This window comes from Cinclus cinclus, chromosome 13 (assembly GCF_963662255.1).
Source record: "Cinclus cinclus chromosome 13, bCinCin1.1, whole genome shotgun sequence".
Lineage (NCBI taxonomy): Eukaryota > Metazoa > Chordata > Aves > Passeriformes > Cinclidae > Cinclus > Cinclus cinclus.
In genome coordinates, this window is record NC_085058.1 from 19655659 (window position 1) to 19673355 (window position 17697).

At 46.6% G+C, this 17697-nt stretch overlaps 1 protein-coding gene across 1 annotated transcript; it reads left to right on the top strand.

Annotated features, from left to right (window-relative positions):
* The first annotated feature begins 240 nt into the window (after positions 1-240).
* Positions 241-17697, top strand: RAB11A (RAB11A, member RAS oncogene family). The gene is made up of 5 exons (XM_062501749.1): positions 241-359; positions 8034-8229; positions 9144-9337; positions 10263-10343; positions 16024-17697. The coding sequence occupies exons 1-5, from the start codon at positions 320-322 to the stop codon at positions 16161-16163; spliced, it is 651 nt and encodes a 216-aa protein (XP_062357733.1). The 5' UTR covers positions 241-319; the 3' UTR covers positions 16164-17697.

Genomic DNA, 17697 nt, shown 5'->3' on the forward strand with positions numbered 1-17697 from the left:
CACCACCCCCTCCTGGCTGCCTCAAGTCCCTTCCAGCGCTCCCTCGCCGCAGCTCACCACTCCCCTCACGCTGTGCCGGACCGGGGTGTCGGTGTCTGAGGGCCGCGGGGCCCGGCCGGGACCCCCGCCCGCTGTAACCCCGCTGAGGGCGCGGTCGCGGGGCTGCCCCGGGCGCGGTCGTGCGGCGGCGCCGCTGCCCCGGAAGCGCCCGTGGGCGGGCGGGCGGAGCGCGGAGGGCGGAAGCGCTGCGGCGGCTGCAGGGAGGGTCCGGCCCCGCTCCGCTCCGCTCCGCTCCCGGTCCCGCTGCTCGCCACCCGCCATGGGCACCCGCGACGACGAGTACGATTATCTCTTCAAAGGTGAGGCGGGCAGGGCCTGGCGGGCGGGAGAGCAGCGGGGCCCGCTGGCGGAGCTGGGGCCGCTCCCTGACGCGGGGCCCGGCGGGCGGGGGGAGCGCTCCGGGCATCGCCGGGCCCCGCTTGGGTGTCCCTCCCTCGCCACAAAATGTCAGCTCCGGGCAGGGTTTGGTGTCAGTGCCGGGCCGAGGCTGCCCCGGGCACGCGCTGAGGCGGCGGCAGGTCTGCGGGGTGGCGAGCCAAGATCGCCAGGGAGGATGCCCAGGGCTGATAAGGACTCGTCAAGGCTGATAAGAACCCTCTCCAGATGTTGAATAGAGCCACAGAGTGGGTGAGATATACTCAGCAGTGGTAGATGATGCGCTCATTTAATCAAGTAGTCCGACTTGCTGCCTTCTGTGTTCAGAGCCCTTGGCGAGGAGTGGAATGTCCCTGCTGCTCCACACCCAGAGATGATAAAATCCTCGTGGAATCATCGAACAGTCTGGGTGGGAAGGGACCTTAAAGATCATCGCATTCCACATGGGCAGGGACACCTTCCACTATCCCAGGTTGCTCCAAGCCCTGTCCAGCCTGGCCTTGGTGTGTCCTGGCTCCCACAGGGAAGGGCAGGAACACCTTGTTCGCTGGGGCTGATGCCCCTCCAGTCTGCGACACAGTGGCAGGTTGGGTTCAGACGTTCCAGGTTGTGGTTAAATACTCAATTTTCACTCCCTGCGGAGTAAAACACCAGCCTGCTGGACAGGTTCGTGTAGCCCACTGTGAAATGTGTACAGAAGTGCTGATGTTTTGAAAGTTCGCTGTCCAGTTTTTAAAATCCCACTGAGACAGCAAGCAAAGTAGTGTAAAAGTGTAGTTGTTTTTTGTAATGTGATATTGTAAATTTGAATTTAGTATTAAGAGCATTGCTTGTTGTGTTGTAATGGTGAGAGAACCTGTGCTTGTCATCATGAAAGTAAAGGAAAACATCGATGTTTTATCCAGTACCCTTAAGCTCCTGTAATAACTTTGAGGAATTGCATTATTTTTGTTGTTGACTCTTTTATCCAGTTGCATGTAGAAAGTGGCATTATTTCTACCTATGAATCAGTCATCTGTACTGCTATGGAAATCAAATCAGGAAGTTCCAGAACGGGTTCTTTTCTCACCTTGCAGCACTGGCAAGGACCTTGCTAACCCTGGTTTAATGGCATCAGGCAGTGTTGTTGTAGGTCCTTGTGTGCAGGTTATCAAAGCCACTGAATCACCCTTGTTCATGCAGTTCTGTCAGTGGGCTTGTAATTAATGTTTTAGTTGTGAAAGCCTTGCAATACCAGTGGCAGAGTTTGATGGGAGAGCTCCTATCTTTCATTTGGCCTGCTTCCTTTTATAGTTGGAAAAAAAATAAAGTTGGGATCCAGTTATAGGGAGAAGTGCAAAGCTGATTTAATTGATTGCCTTTGCTAAAGCTTTTTCTATTTAGCTTGGTTTATAGAAGCTGTTGTGAGTGCAGGGAATGCTGTGAAAATGCTGTTGTGAAGATAAATGATTTGGGTTTTTCCAGGCTAAAGTGGACTGCAGGAAGTTGATGCAATGTCACTTAACTGGGATTGATGTGGCAGCTGAAATAGCAGAAAAATGCAGAGTAATAAAATCGTGGAAACTTTTGTAACTTCCCAGAGGTGGTGGTGGTTCTAAACAAGCTGTCACCACTCTGGAATGATCTGGAAATTATTGCAAGGAGGTCTCTGAACCAAATGTCTCCTTGCCAGGCACTGGTCAAGAAGGCAAGGGGCAGGTAAATCTTTTGGAAAAGAAAGTTGGAACTTGGGGACCATGTTAAGTCAGTGCTTGAATTTGAGACATGAGCGTCTTGGGAATTGAGGTGAAATGTAGGCATGACAGACATACCCATTTTGAAAGGGATGTCCTAGAATTAAAAAGGTGGGGAAAGGCATCAAAATAATCAGAAAAGAGACCTAATGGATTCGTAGCCCTTATACTGAACTGATGTACAGCTTGATTAAAATTTAAACAGTGACCGATGAGGGCAAATAGGGAAAGTATCTCCTGTTTGTCATAATTGCTCTGGATATCTGTATGCTTCTTTTATTGGGCAGCAGATGAAAGCAAAAGGACAACGTCCCCCAGGTGTGTATGCAAATTTTGGAGTGGTGCATTGCCATGCATATTATAAATGGATTTGAAAGCCTGCATGAATTCATAGAAGCAAAAAAATCTTGTTTGGGGCCTGTCAGTGTGACGGTTACAATGGCAAGTCTGAAGGCATTTCTTATTTGATGATGCAGGGGCTGGCCAGGACAGAGATTAGCCTGTTTGTTGTGATACATGTCATGGTTTTTGGGTATCAGTTATTTGGAGTCAGACTCTGGGTGTTGGTCTGTCAGGACACTTCATCCAGCAGGACATTTCTGGCTTTATGAAGGGTTTGTATGGGTAGGTTGGTGGGACTGAATTCAGAGTTTGACCTGCTTAAATCATGTGATGCTCTCTAGTCTGGCTGTCTTCTACTGCTCCTGGGCTGAACTGCCACGTTTCTGCTTGTGAGACCTCTGGTTTTGTCCTGTCAGCCACTGACAGCAGCTGTGTTGAAATCTGGCTGACTCTGCTCCTGGATGTAAGCTGAGCCCACCTGTGCTGCTGTACAACAAAATCGAGGGACCTGTTACAAAATACACTTCTCCTGGCTATGTTGCAACATAGGAAAGACTATATAAAGACTATAGGAAAGACTAAGCCTAGCTTGGGAAAAAAAACAGTTTCTTTTAAATTCTTCTTGTCCAGCTTCCAGTCTTTGTATTCTTCCATGCTTTTGGGGTCTGGCTGGGAGCAGTGCCTGCTGTTCCCAGAATGGCCCCTGAGGAAACACAAGGCCTATGAAGTCCAGTTCATAGAAATCTTGGGCTAATTTTAGTAGGAGGAAAATATAATGATGATATATTATTTTATTGCTTAATAAATTAAGCCTGGCTTTGATACAGGAACCTTTTGCTCTTTTTTATCAGTGTGCTTGTAGTAGATGAGCAGTTATCAAAGGAACCCTCACTTGTAGATGTTTCCTATGGACAAAGCTCAGGAAGATTATGTCTGCACCTTGACCATCTGAGACCCTGGATTTGGGGCAGACTCATGTCATGGACCTGACTTGTGACATTCAGCTTACTGAAAAACTCCAGTTTCAGCTCTTTGCTTCTTTGCATCATGTTCATTCATCCAGCTTCTCCCTTTGATATTGAGGAAATGCTCTAAAACTGAACCAGCTGGTTTGGGATTTCGAAGACACATTTTTACTTGTGTGTTTAGATAAATGTGTGGTTGCGTGACATCTCTTGGATTGACAGTGGTAGAAGTCCTTGGCTTTCACTGCCTCAGATGTGGAGGCACTTCTGTGCTGCAACAAACCTGCTGGTCCAGCCATTTACTCCACAGGTGTTGGGAGATGCTACTGATGGTATGGACAGGTAATCCCTGCCCCAAAGGCCTCTGGGGTGCTAGTTGTCTTTGTGACAGAAAAAAAAGCAAATAAAATGGGGCACAGCTGAGGAGGGAGATTAAAATAAGTCACGACCATGTTGGGTTTATGACCAGCTATGACATATAGGATCAAGTAATTTTTTTCACGTGTCCTTCAAACTCCGGCTGAAGTGGGCAGGGAGAGGTATTCATCAGCAGGTTCTTCTGGGGGTCATGGAGACATGTCCAAATTTTGATTGATAGGTCTCTTAATAGCAGAGCTCAGTGCAGAGACAGGTTTTAGACATGGTCATCTCCTTGTGCTTGTACTTGTCCTAGATCCTGTAATATGTGACTTGTGCAATAACTTTTGCCACAGACAACACAAACTAGTGCTGCTGGACTCTAATTTCAACCTGATCTCACATTTAATGGGATAATTAAAATATTTTCTGAAATTTTAAGCTAAGAGGTTTTACAGAATTAAAAATTGTGTGAGTGAGCTAGAATGTTGGTGAAAAATTAATATCTCTTTCTTGACATAGTTCTCTAAATTGCTTCTCATGCAGCTTAGAAAATTGAATTCTTATTTTGGTCTTCTACAGAAATGAATCTGGAATTACAGAGTGAAATTTATATGGTACTCTGGACTTCATACTCTATTTTTTTTTCTCTTTCCACAGAGTGCTTGTATGCTTTTCTTAAATATTTGGGGTAGTAAATGCTATAGAAAATCAAATGAATCGATTGAGAGCACGTGGTTGCAAGTGTTGAACTGTCCCAGCACTAGATCAGTCACTTGGGGCTGGGAGATCATTCCATGACTTTCAAATGTGCCAATCCAATTTTCCTTGGTTGTGCAACTTCCTAAGGGAGTTGCAACTCCTGTGAGGGAGGTGCTGCTCCAGAGCTGGTTATTGATTAATTCAGGTCTGGGTCTTGTGGCTGAGCTTGCTGAAGTGTTTCCTCCAGACCTTCCTCCTTCCAGTGCTGATGTAGAAAGGAATTTCTGCATGATGCAAGTTGGGTGGGACAGGGGAAGTGGAACTGTGGCACTGAAAGAGCTGTGTGCTGATGAGGACCATGGTCCTTCACATGAGGTGGGATTTGGGGTGTAAGGGTTTATCCCTGAGGACTTGGACTCTGGTAAAGTAAAAGTTTGCCAGCCTAAAGCTGAACAATTAGGTCTGATGACAGGCAGACTGAGCTGTCAAGGTGAAATGGCCAGGAGAAATAATTCCAGCCCCAGGTGTGCCTAGCAGAGATGGAAAAAAACTAAAATTCTTGTATGCATCACAGGGAGATCTCACTTAAAATGAGGTGTGCAGTTCTCACTGTGCTGAAAAGAAATTGAAGAACTTGCAGGGAAGGTGTTTGGGGAAATGAACAGTGTGTTTATATGGAACGTTTGACAAGTTTTTGTGTTTAGCAAATACAGCAAAGCCCAGACAAGATGTGGTTGCTTTCTGTAAATACCTCAGCCTAAACACCACTGGGAGAAGACACTAATAAGCTAATGGAGAATGCTGGCACATGGACACCACTGTCAGCTGGCCACTAATTCCTTCTGAAAATCAGAAGGCAATTTCTAACCATTAAGAGTGAGTTTCTGGAAGAAAAGCCCAATGAAAGGGATAATATGCAGGAACAGTTAGCTTTATCATGGCCTAGATAATGTAATTTCCCTCCAAGAAACTGTTGGCTTGGGGTGTTTAATGTGGGACTTGGCCATTCAGGGTCATTCCTACTGCATTTCTGTCCTAAGAATGTAATACATGGGAATGCTGCATAGTATAAAATATCCAAATACAGTGGCTTGATAAGGAAAGCAAAAAAAGAAGTTAATAACACAATCGGAGTGGTTGTTAAAGCTGTTTCAGTTCTTAATTTTAAAGAGTGATACTTACCCAGACTGGCAGAAATGCAGGTGTGAGGAATTTTAGGTGCCTGCTGACATTCCAAGCTGTCCTCATGTCCGTGTTCAAGAGGAGCTGCAGTGGCCCAATTAAGTAGAGGAAATAGCTGCCTTCAAGGAGGAGGGTATTATTTTCCCCTTAAAATTGGGACACATTAATCTGGTGCTGGAAACCTTTCAGAATATAAGCAGTGTGAGATTCAGACAAAGTAAGGAAAAAAAACTGGCAGAGAAATTAAAGGGATCCCTCTATTGTTAAATGACTTAAAGGTGGGCTTTGCACTGTAGCACAAAAACAGATCTGAGGGAATGCTTAACAGGTGTATAATGCATCCTGCTGGGAAAAGGAAATGGTGAACGTGGATTGCTTTTCTTGCTTGGAGAAGCTTCTGGCCACTGCTGGGTGATAGCAGGACTGAGCTGTGTCAACCTTTCCCTCCTAGGAACTTGTTGTGTGCCCCAGTGAATACAAACATGATGTCATCTAAACCCATGGCCCAAACCTGCCAAAACAGTGTTGAAGAAGTGACTTGCCAGTGGCAGAGGAAAGCTGTGGCTGTTTGCCAGGGGTGGTGGTGCAAGTGGTGCTCTGTCCCCTGCACTGGGTTTATCAGGATGTAGCATCTCTGTGCCAGCAGAGCTGTTCAGCAGTGACCTGGCATGTAGGAAAGCAGACTTTTGTTTGCATTCAGCATGGAGCCTTGCCACCTACCTGCACTTGTGATCTTCCTACACAGGAGAGGTTAACAGAGTTTGCTTTCTGCAAAAAACTCATGTGCTTGGCTGGCTGCTGCTGAGTCAGCTGGCACGGGCAGCTGGGAAGATGTTTATTTTGATGAAGTATTCTGCACAAGGCCGTGCTTGAAGCCAACGTTTACAGCAATTTTCATTTATGTGGGGAGTTTAAAAGGTGCTGCTCTGCCCTTCCAGTCAGAGCAAAGTCCCATCTGCCAGAATTGCTCTGCATTATTTAAACAGAAGCTGCAGAGGGCTGCAGCAGCAGATGGGAGTGTTTCTGCTGCTGCTGGACTGAGCTCCAGGGAGAGTTTGGGTCACTCAGTGTGGTCGGTGCACTCATTGCTTTGTCGTACCATGCAGAATCTTTAATGCTGTGTTGTGGTGTCTTAACAGTTAATGATGTGTGTTACTGTGCAAGTAATTTTTTTTTTTCTAAATAAACAAAGACACAATGTTTTATATCACCTGAGTGTGCACTTTTTTGCTTGGACTGGTGTTGATTCGCTGCTGAACTTCTTTATTGGCCTTTCTTCTCAAAGATTTTATCTTCTTTTTCTTCCCTTTCCTTCACTACTTGTTTGGAACCTTATCCTTAAGGCTGTAGCATCACCCCAAAAGGCTCCTGTTCATGTGACTCTGGTTGTGAACACATTTCATCCACTGTTCTGCCTCTTGGTACTGAGTTTTAAATTGCATTTAAACTTGCAGCTTTCAATTCAGTGTTACAAGATATTGCAGTGAATCCTTGTGATGCTGTTTTTCCTGCAGGAACTGGACCTTGAACCTTCTGTCAGTCTCTTGTCAAGCACAGCTGAATCCTTCCAATTAGTTTTCTTGGCACTGGTGCTGGATGAGTCTGGGATGAGTCAAGCTGAGACAGGGAATGGTGGATCCAGTTCCGAGGCTCAGCGATCCCCTGGCAGCGTTTCTGAGCAGTTTCAGGCTCTGGCCTGCTATATCCAGGAGCCACAGCAGCAGTGGGGGCTGCAGAAGGGCAGAGAGCTGTGGCACAGCAAACATTTCAAACTGGCTGGCAGGGTGATGGTGGCCTTGGGGGCTCTTTGGTTTGGTTATCTTTTCATTCACAAATCTTCTTAGTGGGGAATCTCTCTTCTGCAAGGGCATGAGGAGTGTAAATGAAAACAGAGTCTGCTGTTTGCCCTGTGTTTTGGACTTCTTCAGCAAAGAATATTTCAGATGTGTGGTTGTAGGGTTTGTATCTTGTTTTTTAGTTCCAGTGTGGTTCAAGGAAATACAACTGGTCACCAATGTTTGCAGTGACATACATGTATATTCTTCCTAAAAGAGGAATGTTCTTCCGTGCTGGGCAAAGGAGGCTGAATTATAACCGATAAAATTCAAGTTTAACATCTGTTCAAAATGCTGGGGAATGTGGCAGCTCTGGTTTTCCTGAAATATTGAGACTTGGACAACAAATCCATGACAAGGATGGTGCTGTTGCCGTTCTTGTCCTTCACGCTTCATTCTTTAAAAGAAATACTCCTTGCATGTGATTTTCAGTGTGTTGTCTACATCTGGAGTCTGATTCTGATACCATTTTTGTCTTGCAGTTGTACTTATTGGAGACTCTGGAGTAGGCAAGAGTAACCTTCTGTCTCGATTCACTCGCAATGAGTTTAACTTGGAAAGCAAAAGCACCATTGGAGTGGAGTTTGCAACAAGGAGCATCCAGGTGGATGGGAAGACAATAAAGGCTCAGATCTGGGACACAGCAGGGCAGGAGCGATACCGAGCCATAACCTCAGCGTAAGTGGAGCCTGGGTGGCTGAGGACAAGATTTTGGCTGAGGAGGGCAATTTTGGGCCCTTCCTGTCCCTCACCAACTGCAAACAGGGGTGTTTGTGTTTTATCAGGTAATACCCACAACCTTTAGTGGTGGGAAGGTTAAATATTATTCAGCCCAGAAACTTGAAACTCCATCTGGTGTGTTCCTTCACAGACTGATTTTCTTTGCTGTGCTCTCATGACACGTAACTGGGGGCATTTGAGGTTTAGAATGCAAGAGCTTTGAGAGACTCATTTCCATGGAAGTGAATGATAAAGGAATATCAGTGTTCCTGGTTGTTTTATCAGTGGTAACCTAAGAGCTGAAACCTTCCTGTAGCAGCCAGGAAAGACTGCTCTCTTGTCTGCTTAATTGTTAAAAGCCAGCCTAGCAAAAGCTGGATTTCAGTAGAGCTGGAGAGAATTGTGGGGTGGGAGAACACAGCCTGTTTCCTTTTGAATGCATTGCTGTGGCTCTCACTTGGAAGGAGCTGTGGCCTTTGGTAAAGGGAGTAGATCACGCTGACATTTTTATGAGTCACTCTACAGTCTCCTTATCACTCTGGGCCGTGCCTGCGCTGCACCCACAGCGATGGGCGGGGGAGAATTTTCAGGAGTGGATCAGAGGTGGAAGGTGACAGCAGCTTCCCACAGAGCTCAGAGTTTCATGTCTGGGTTGTAGGTTTTCCCCACAGACATGGGGTTTGCCTTGCTCCCCAGACTCTGAGCTGGCCCTGTGCTGTAACCTCATCCAGCTGCTCTGCTTCCCTGTGTCCGTGTCCGGTCCCACGGCACTGGGGAATTGCCCTGGGCGTTGTTTGCATAGCTGGCCTAGCCAGAGCTGTTCCCCACTCCTGTAACATCCCCGTGCCTGGTTGGCTGTCCCCTGTCCCCAGGTACTACCGTGGAGCCGTGGGGGCACTGCTGGTGTACGACATCGCCAAGCACCTCACGTACGAGAACGTGGAGCGGTGGCTGAAGGAGCTGCGGGACCACGCTGACAGCAACATCGTCATCATGCTCGTGGGCAACAAGAGCGACCTGCGCCACCTCAGAGCCGTCCCCACGGACGAGGCCCGAGCTTTTGCAGGTTGGGGGTTCAGCAGTGTCCTGCTGCTGCCTGGGGATCTGCCCACCTGCCTTGGGGAGGGTGTGGGTAGGAAGAAAAAGGGAGTGTCATGTCCCTCAGTGTCACATGTCATGTTCAGTCAGAAAGGAGGCCTTTCTGTAGATCATGCACGTTGTTTGGAGAAACGGCCACAGGCACCTGAACATTTTAAACCAGATCTATTCTCTTGCCTGGATACTGTTTGTCTTGCAGAAACCGGGCCTGTGGCTTTTAGGGTCAAGTTTCTTGTGTGATGGTAATTTTGCCTTCTGTGTCCCAACTGATCTGCAGCCTTACACAGGTGCCCGTGGCTGAACGCTTTCATTAAACTGGCTCTCTGACTTTTGTTATGTAATTAAGATCTGTGAGCAGTAGTTTCTGTAAGCCTTGTTTTAGGCCCAGTCTCTTTCATCCGGGAGTGTAGCTGGGTTCCTCACATTAAAGTTTTCTGTAGCTCTACTGGCAGAGTTTACCAGTGAGGATCTCTGCCTGCAGCTGGAGGAGTGTAATTCCCCCTTCTGCTCTATTCCTGTTAAATAAACTGTGATATATTAGCAGGCGGGAGGCGGGGAAACTTGATGAGGTTGAAGAAAATCTCAGAAACTTTCTCACACAGAGAAACTGCAACAGATTATCCCTTTCAGTGATGCAGGAAAATGTGCCTTAAAGTAACACAGCACTGGGCTGATACTTGTGCTTGGGAGTGGGTGTAAATTCTACCGTTGGTGTTGGGTGGTGTCATTTTCCCATCACTTAAAGGGGAAAACCCCACAACTTGTTTTACTTTCTCCTGATGCCTGGGTGTCTCATCAGGAGCACTACAAATATTATCTGGTACAGTAGCTTTTCCAGATGGGAAACAGAGATGTGCTGTACCTCTCTAATTATAGTATTTCTGTCCGCACAGAGAAGAATGGTTTGTCATTTATTGAGACGTCTGCTTTAGACTCTACAAATGTGGAAGCAGCTTTCCAGACTATTCTGACAGGTGAGTCATCCAGGGCTTTGTGCTTCAAGGGGGAAGGGCAGAAGGCTGCTCAGATATGATGTAAATAGGCATTCCTTTGCCTGTAAGTGCTTAAAATGTTGCTATTTAATCATTCTTCATTAGCCATAAGATTTGGAGTCCAGTTTCAAAGTGTCAGAAGTTGAAAGGCCAGCCTTGAACTTGGGAATGAATCCTTGTTCACTTTGATCTGCCCTAGGTTTCTTGTCAGCCTGGTTTGTGTTTCAGTTTCCATCTCCCATTACAGGGAGTGCCCACGGGAGGGAATTGTCTCATGCTGGCATCAAGTGAGAACAGCCATTGTTTATCAAGGAGGAGTCAGTCCAGTTTGTTTCCATCTTTAATAGTGACCATAGCAGTTGCCAAGGAAAAAGGGATGAAAGAGCAGAGATCCTTGCTTTGAGACACAGTGACTCCTGAGCTGCAGGAGTTGCTGTTGTTGTATTTAATAGTCCTGCCTGAACTTTTGTCCTGTGTGACACGTGACAGCAGTCAGGGCTGCATTTTTGTGCTCTGTGGATACAGTACTTCCTTTTTGTTTAAAGCTTTGTTTAGGTAGGCAAAGCTTGTTAAAGCTGAGACACTCAATTTGGGGAACCTTAACCCTGGCTTGTAAAGGTGGGGTAGGAATTCACAGATTGGTGTGGAAGCCACTTGCTCTCATGAGGCTTCTGCATTTCTGTGCACCCTGTCAGCTGCAGCCAGGGCACCGTGGGACACTGTGGCCTCTGGTTTTGGACCTTTCATTATTCCCAGCTTTGGCAAATGCTCTAGTCTGAGTTTTCAAAACATCTGAGACACTCCTCTGTTTGCTGTGTCTCTGTTCTAGATGTGCCAGGCAGTCTCTTGTTTTCTCCAACTACCTCCAAGATGTTTTTCAGTTGCAAAGTTAAAGTCCCTCCTTCCCAGTGTAGCATGTGCCAGGCTATGTGATGGGATTGGTTTGAGCAGTGGCCCCACTTCTAAACTGTCTGTAAATCAGATCTTTTGCTGTGACATTGACACCTAGTTAGTTCTGATTTTTTTTTCCTCTCTGCCACCTAATTTAGACATTCCTTTAAGACCACACCAGAAAGGTCCTGGTAGCCATACTTGGAACATGCATGTGAGGATAGAATTAGGTTATTTACTGTAGTAAAAGTATAAATCCTGTAGCATTTCTTCAGTTGTTTGAAATGCTTTATTGACAGCCTGGCAGTGGAGAGAGGTGTGAGGCTGCTGGGGTATTAGCTGCCTGTGTCCATCTGTTTCTTGTTTCATCCTTGAGTTGTAAGAGGCCTCTGACAGTTCTGACTCTATTGTATTCTTATCCTGGGTTCCTAAGCAGTAGTGCTCCTGTGCAGATACCAGCTAAAAGTGTGTTTGTGTTAGATGAATAAAGAACTTTTTTTTAATTGAACCATGTGGTTCCCTTTTAACTTCAGTGTAGTCATTTGGTTGTAATTCCAGCATTTCACAAATTTGTTTCAAAAAGAAAGAAGTTCTGCTACCTCACACATTTGTTTCCTACATGACAAACTGCCAGTGCCATCAGATGGTGGATGACTAAGGAGTGGCTGAATGCAGAGGTGTTGGGTTGCCTACTGCATTTCCTGTTTTCTTCACATGCCTAAAGGCAGTCCTGTCAAAAATGCACATGAATTTGGGCATGGATTTTTCAGGAGAAAGACACTGCTCACTTATCAGTGCCAAAACCTGAGACTTCTTCCCTTCATGCCCGTGCCCTTGGTAGCCCTTCTCTCAGGAGCACCCCGACTTTGAGGTCAGATTTGGCCAGATGTGCTGTGTCATGTAGAACAAGCATCTGTTTGCAGTGGCCTTGGGGCTCTCAGATGCAGATGAGTTACTCAACTTTCATACACCAGCACTAATAAAGCAACATCAGATAGATCAGGCAGTGTTTATTCCCTGTCGAGGTGGCTGTCAGGCTGTCATAGCCAGTCTAGACTGGTCACCTCACAGTCCTCATCTCCTGCTGGCTCCTTGTGTTCTCTTAAGTGACACTGGAGGGGTGGGAGGTTTCCTGTGTGCCCTGGGCTTCCTTCAGAGCAGTGTGATGCTCAAAGGATGCACTGCTGTTGCCATGGGAAACACCTTACCTCTCAGGCACAGGCTGGACTATCTTTATCTCTCCTCACATGCGTCCCACAGTACCTTTTATTCCAGAAGTGAGTTTGGATTCTAATCCATGGAGGTTTGATTTTTTTTCTGGTTTATTATGTCTGTAAGCAGAGCTATGTGTAATGGGTGAACAGGTGATAAAACTTGCTCTTGGTGGGCTCTGACAGATTCTTGTGGCTGTTGCTTTTCCATGGATGTCAGTGTTGCCTGCATGTTACTGGGACAGTGAAGAGCTCTTGGGTTTGTGAAGAGGATCCTTGTGATCCCTATTCAGGAGAGGTCAGTTCAGCTGTGCTGGAAGGAACACTTGTGCTTAGTGGGCATGTGCTCTCTCCAGACAGGAGCTCATGTTTGGGGGAGATAAAGGTGCAGTAAACAGTGCCTGAGCAGCAGGTTGGCTCCAGCTGGGCTGTGACTGGCACGCTAAGGAGGGCTGTTCTGGAGCTCACTTCACAGCTGGCTTTTTCTCTTAATGACTTGCCAGGGGGGCAGTCGTCTGAGGAATGTGGTTTTTGGAGTCACCCTGCAGAATCCTGGCTGGTGTGTGTTTGGCAGGGCTGCCTCCCAGCTCAGTGCCTGTGGGTGGAATGCTGGCTGTCCTTGGGAGCAGGAAGCTGGGGAAGCCAGCAGGCATTACCAGCAGCTGTGAGCAGAGCTGGCTGACAGAAGGGGCAGGACGAGCTGCTGCACCAGCCCTGCTGGTATTTGCAGTGCTGGGAGCTGCACCACAGACACCCCAGGCTGCTCAAAGCCTTTCCCCCAGCTGCTGGGATTTCTCCTGAACAGGGTGTTGTGACAAGGGTTTGTAGCAGCCCCCCTTTCTTTCCAGCCCTCCTGAAGCTAGTCTGAACAGTGATGGAAGTTGGTGAAGGTGTTTCCCTTGGAGATGTAGCAGGATCCCTGTTAGCTTATCCACACCTGGATTCTCAGATCAAGCACTTTGAATAGATGGCTTTGGCCATGGGAAATACAAATCCAGTGTAGTTATCACAGCCTGAGTATAACATGTGATCTGTTGCTACAGGTGGAATAAGGGATAAAAGCTCTTCTTTTCTTCTCCCATATTATAGAGGACTTTTAGAGGGGGTGTGTCATACATGTGGTGGGCTTCCTGTCCAGCTGTGGATTCCAGATGAGGTCTTGAGGACTTTTCCCATCTGTGACTCAGAGTAATGGTCCCTGTCCAAATTATTCTGTTCCAAGATGTGTAGACTGCCAGGGCTGATTGTTGTGCACACAAAGTTGCTTTGTACCATCTGGCAAACAAGAGAGACTGGTATTATGATCCCAGCCACCCTGAGCATTCACAGAAGGATAAAGCATCCTTGAAGTAAACTGGAGTCTGCCTCCCTTCCCTGCCTGGCTCTGTGCTGTCTCTGTTCCCTCACCACATTCTGCTGTGGTTTCATCTCTAAGGAATCCTATCACCAAGGAAACGATATTAGAGAATTAACATTAAAAAATCGAGGGATTTCCTCTTTTGTTGTCTCTGTACACCTGAAAATGAATGGAACCCCAGTGCAGGCTGAGCAGCCAAGGCCTGGCCCAGCTCCTCCTGGGCAGCAGTGTCACTTTTCCCAGCTCTCACAGTGCAAGGCCTGTCTCTCACAGTTCCCCATTATGCAGTGATGCATTCTGCTGAATGTGCCCCTAATAAGGTCTCATTCAGCTCCTGAGCAGAGCCCAGAGTGCTGTGTCTTCATTAAAATGGGCACATCTTCATTAGCCCAGAGCTCTCCGGGCACAGCAGTTCTGGTGCAGGCTTGGCTGCTGGGCATTTTGCCCCAGTGAGACAGGTTTGGGCTGTTCCCCCTCCCCTGCCACAGCAGCACAGCCCTGTGTGCTGAGTGTGCAGCTCACCAGGGAAGAGCAGGTTTTAGCATTTAGGTTGTGGCTGCACCAAGCTTTGCTCTGCAGAGGAGGGAGAAGCAGCAGGGAGCAGCACATTTGGGACTGTTGACAGGGGATTCACTTGCAGGGCTGCTGGGGAGGTTGTGGAAGTGAGGATCATGGGAAGGTGTTTGCAGAGTCAGGAGGAGTCGATTCGTTATCAGTAAGGGAATTGGTGCAGTTCAGATTATTTTTAAGGCTTTGGGGCTGTTTGCTCAAGATCTTCGCTGTCAGATGAGGCTGTTACACATAAGGCACCCTGTGTGAGTCCTGGCTGATGGGATGGAGGAAGCGTGTGATATGTCAGGGACTTGTATGAGCTTATTCAGGAAATTCTCTGTGGAACTGAGAATTGCTGCTGCTGAAGGTGCTACGGGAGAATTCAGTAACAAAGATGGCCAGAGGCTTTTCCTGTTGATGGGAGCAGGCACTGTTCTGCACTGGGAATGAACTGGCTGCCAGCCCTGAGCATGAAGCTTGTCCTCAAGGTGCAGAGCAGATTTCTCCAGCTCTGCTCCTCCCACCCCACACACAGGCTCTGCTGAGCACTGCCACGGGGCCAAACTCTGTCTGCACATCCACACACTGGGCTGCAGGTGCCTTTACAGGTCTGATTTAATGGGTTTCACTTAACTTGTGAGGTTGTTTATGTGTAAGATGATTGAAAAGAAGAACAAGCTTGAGAAAGGGTGAAATCAGAAAATCCTTTAACCTGTTCAGCTCTTATTTGGTTGCCTCCATGACTTGATCTGTACCTCACTGCGTATGAATAACCCGTTTTAATGTACAGCTTGTCCCTGTCTGAGTCTGAGCTGGGGCTTTTTGTAAAACTGAGCTTTAGGAAGCTTTTATTGTTTAATAGTTTTCAAATTCAAATTTTCAAGTGAGTTCCCCACGTTCTATTTTTGGTCTCCTGTATTTCCTTTCTGGGGGTGAAGTGCTACACACGCTTTGCTCTCTCTGTGCAGCTGAAGTGCTGCTGTAGCTGCTCTGAGTTTTTGAGCATCATCATCAGCTATGACACGCACCAGGAACACAGCAAGGCTCTTGGTACAGATGTTTATCCCATGCTCTCTGATTCTTCTTTGTTCAGAATCTTCATCTGGAGCCCATATTTCTCATGCAGCACATTTTGTAAAGGGTTTCTGTGTTGCTAAAGGGGCCAAGTCTTCCCTTTTGGGCCCAAATCAACCTTTTCTGAAGATTTAACACTGCTTGGATGATAGACGTGATGGGTGTGCTCAGCAAAAAGAAATTGCCCTTGCAGTCCTATCAGGGAGAGAAATCTGGAATTGCTCCCTTTAATTCTGCTTGTGGATACATCAGCAAACATGTGACCACTGTCCTTGGAGCCTTAAGAACCTTCAGGAGCAATGGATGGGCACATAGTTTCTCATTCAGAGCATGGAGATTTGTGAATTCTGTCCACTCTTATCTCAAGGGAAGCAAAACAGTTGTTAAAAAAGTAATTTCTGTTGCAAAAATATATTTTATTTTCTATATCTAGAAATCACCACAGTTGAACTTTGTGTGGAAGCTTCATTGCATTACTTATGTAATTCCAAAGCTATGCCTGGTTTCCCCCAGGTTTGACTCTTCGATGGTGTTTTGCTGGTGTGCACATATTGATCAGCTCTTTCTCCTCTTCCAGAGATCTATCGGATTGTTTCCCAGAAGCAGATGTCTGACAGACGTGAGAATGACATGTCCCCAAGCAACAATGTGGTTCCCATCCATGTCCCTCCAACCACTGAAAACAAACCAAAGATGCAGTGCTGTCAGAATATATAAATTGTCCATTCTTTCCTAAAAGGCTGTGTATATTCCCCAGGTCCAAGATTTAAATATATTTGTAATTCTCGTGGTTACATTCTTGTGTTTAGTTACTGCTCATTCCTTCTCCACGTTGATTTCAGTGTTTATCAGTCTCTTACTTGGATGTGGCTGCAGTATTTTCCCAACACCGACCTGTCGGTTTGGGCTCAGTAAATTGTTTGGAACTCAACTGATCCCTTCCCAACATCTTGCCCACTAGTCAAAGCACTGACACCTTTGGAGAGCACTTGAAGACGTTATCCTGCTCCTCACAAAGCAATTACTGTCAGGTTAACGAGGAAAATCTCTCTGGGCAGGATAATCTTTCCTTGTTTTAAGGTGGTGTATTCTGCATCTAAAGCTCGGTGAAGCTCTGAAGTGCAATTTTATTGTAAGTTAAATGTTTTTGGCTACATCTTCAGATTGTCAAGTGAAGTTTTATAGGATATTATGGGGGAGAAAAGAGAGTTTCTTGTGAACAAGCATCAGTTAGCAGCAGTTCTGGCTACCTGTGAGTGAGGTGCTGTGGTTTGGCACCTGCTGCAGAGAAGGTTGATGTGAGGCAGAGCTGCTGGGACCCCACGGAGGTGCCCCTTGTGAAGGAAGTGAATGCAGGAGCCATGTCCCTGAGGAAGGGTCACTCCAGCTCTGGAACTTGCAGCATCTTTGTGCTGCTGGAAGCTTGGCCTTCACAGTGCTGGTGGTATCAGGATTTGAGGATGCCTTTTTTTCTTTCATGGGACACAGACTTGAAGGGTGTTGGCACATAGTACATATCACATCTATTAATGCATGCCACATATATTAATATATTCAAGTGCTTGAGTTGATGAATGAATAACTCCCACTGCCTGGCCTTAGTTTTCAGTTCTGATTGATCCAGTATTTTTAAATTATTCCAGTGGTTTGCTGTATGTTCTTCAACAAAACCCTCTGGAGTAGTTTGCTGACTGGATGTGTTCCTCCTGTGGTCTCTTGCTCCGTACCAATCCAGTCCAGTCTGCTTGTTCAGGGATACATGAACTGTGCCTTCTGTCACTGCACATCACTCGCTCTGTGCTGATCCTAAACATGCCTGACGCTGGCACTGGGGGCCACAGCCACTGCATTCCCACAGGATTTAAAGGAACTCTCTGTTGTGTAAATGCCTGCAGTTATTTATACAATTACAGGGAAGTAATTGATTGTAGGGGACCTTTCTCAAAATCTGATATGACCCACTTGGAAGATCCAGATGTGGTCGGCACTTCCAGCTGTATTCTGTTCCCAACCTTTCTGTCTCGCGGTGCTCATGATGTGTGAGGCACACGGAAGGCATTGCTGTAGTCGGTCACTTCTTGTTTTTTACTCCATTTCTCCTCCTGATATTAGTTCTGAAGATGCTATTTTGATCTGTATGTAAATTACTTTGTATTTTATGCATGTACTGTACTTTGATTCATTATTTTTTTAGATTGATTTAAAATATATTCATCCATGATTCTAATAAAGAATTGCAGGGGACAACTCA

Bases quoted from the DNA above. Each gene is read 5' to 3' on its own strand.
- RAB11A (XM_062501749.1), top strand. From the start codon at position 320: ATGGGCACCCGCGACGACGAGTACGATTATCTCTTCAAAG. The intron at 360-8,033 runs GTGAGGCGGGCA...TTTGTCTTGCAG, and splicing joins GTACGATTATCTCTTCAAAG to TTGTACTTATTGGAGACTCT. The intron at 8,230-9,143 runs GTAAGTGGAGCC...CCCTGTCCCCAG, and splicing joins TACCGAGCCATAACCTCAGC to GTACTACCGTGGAGCCGTGG.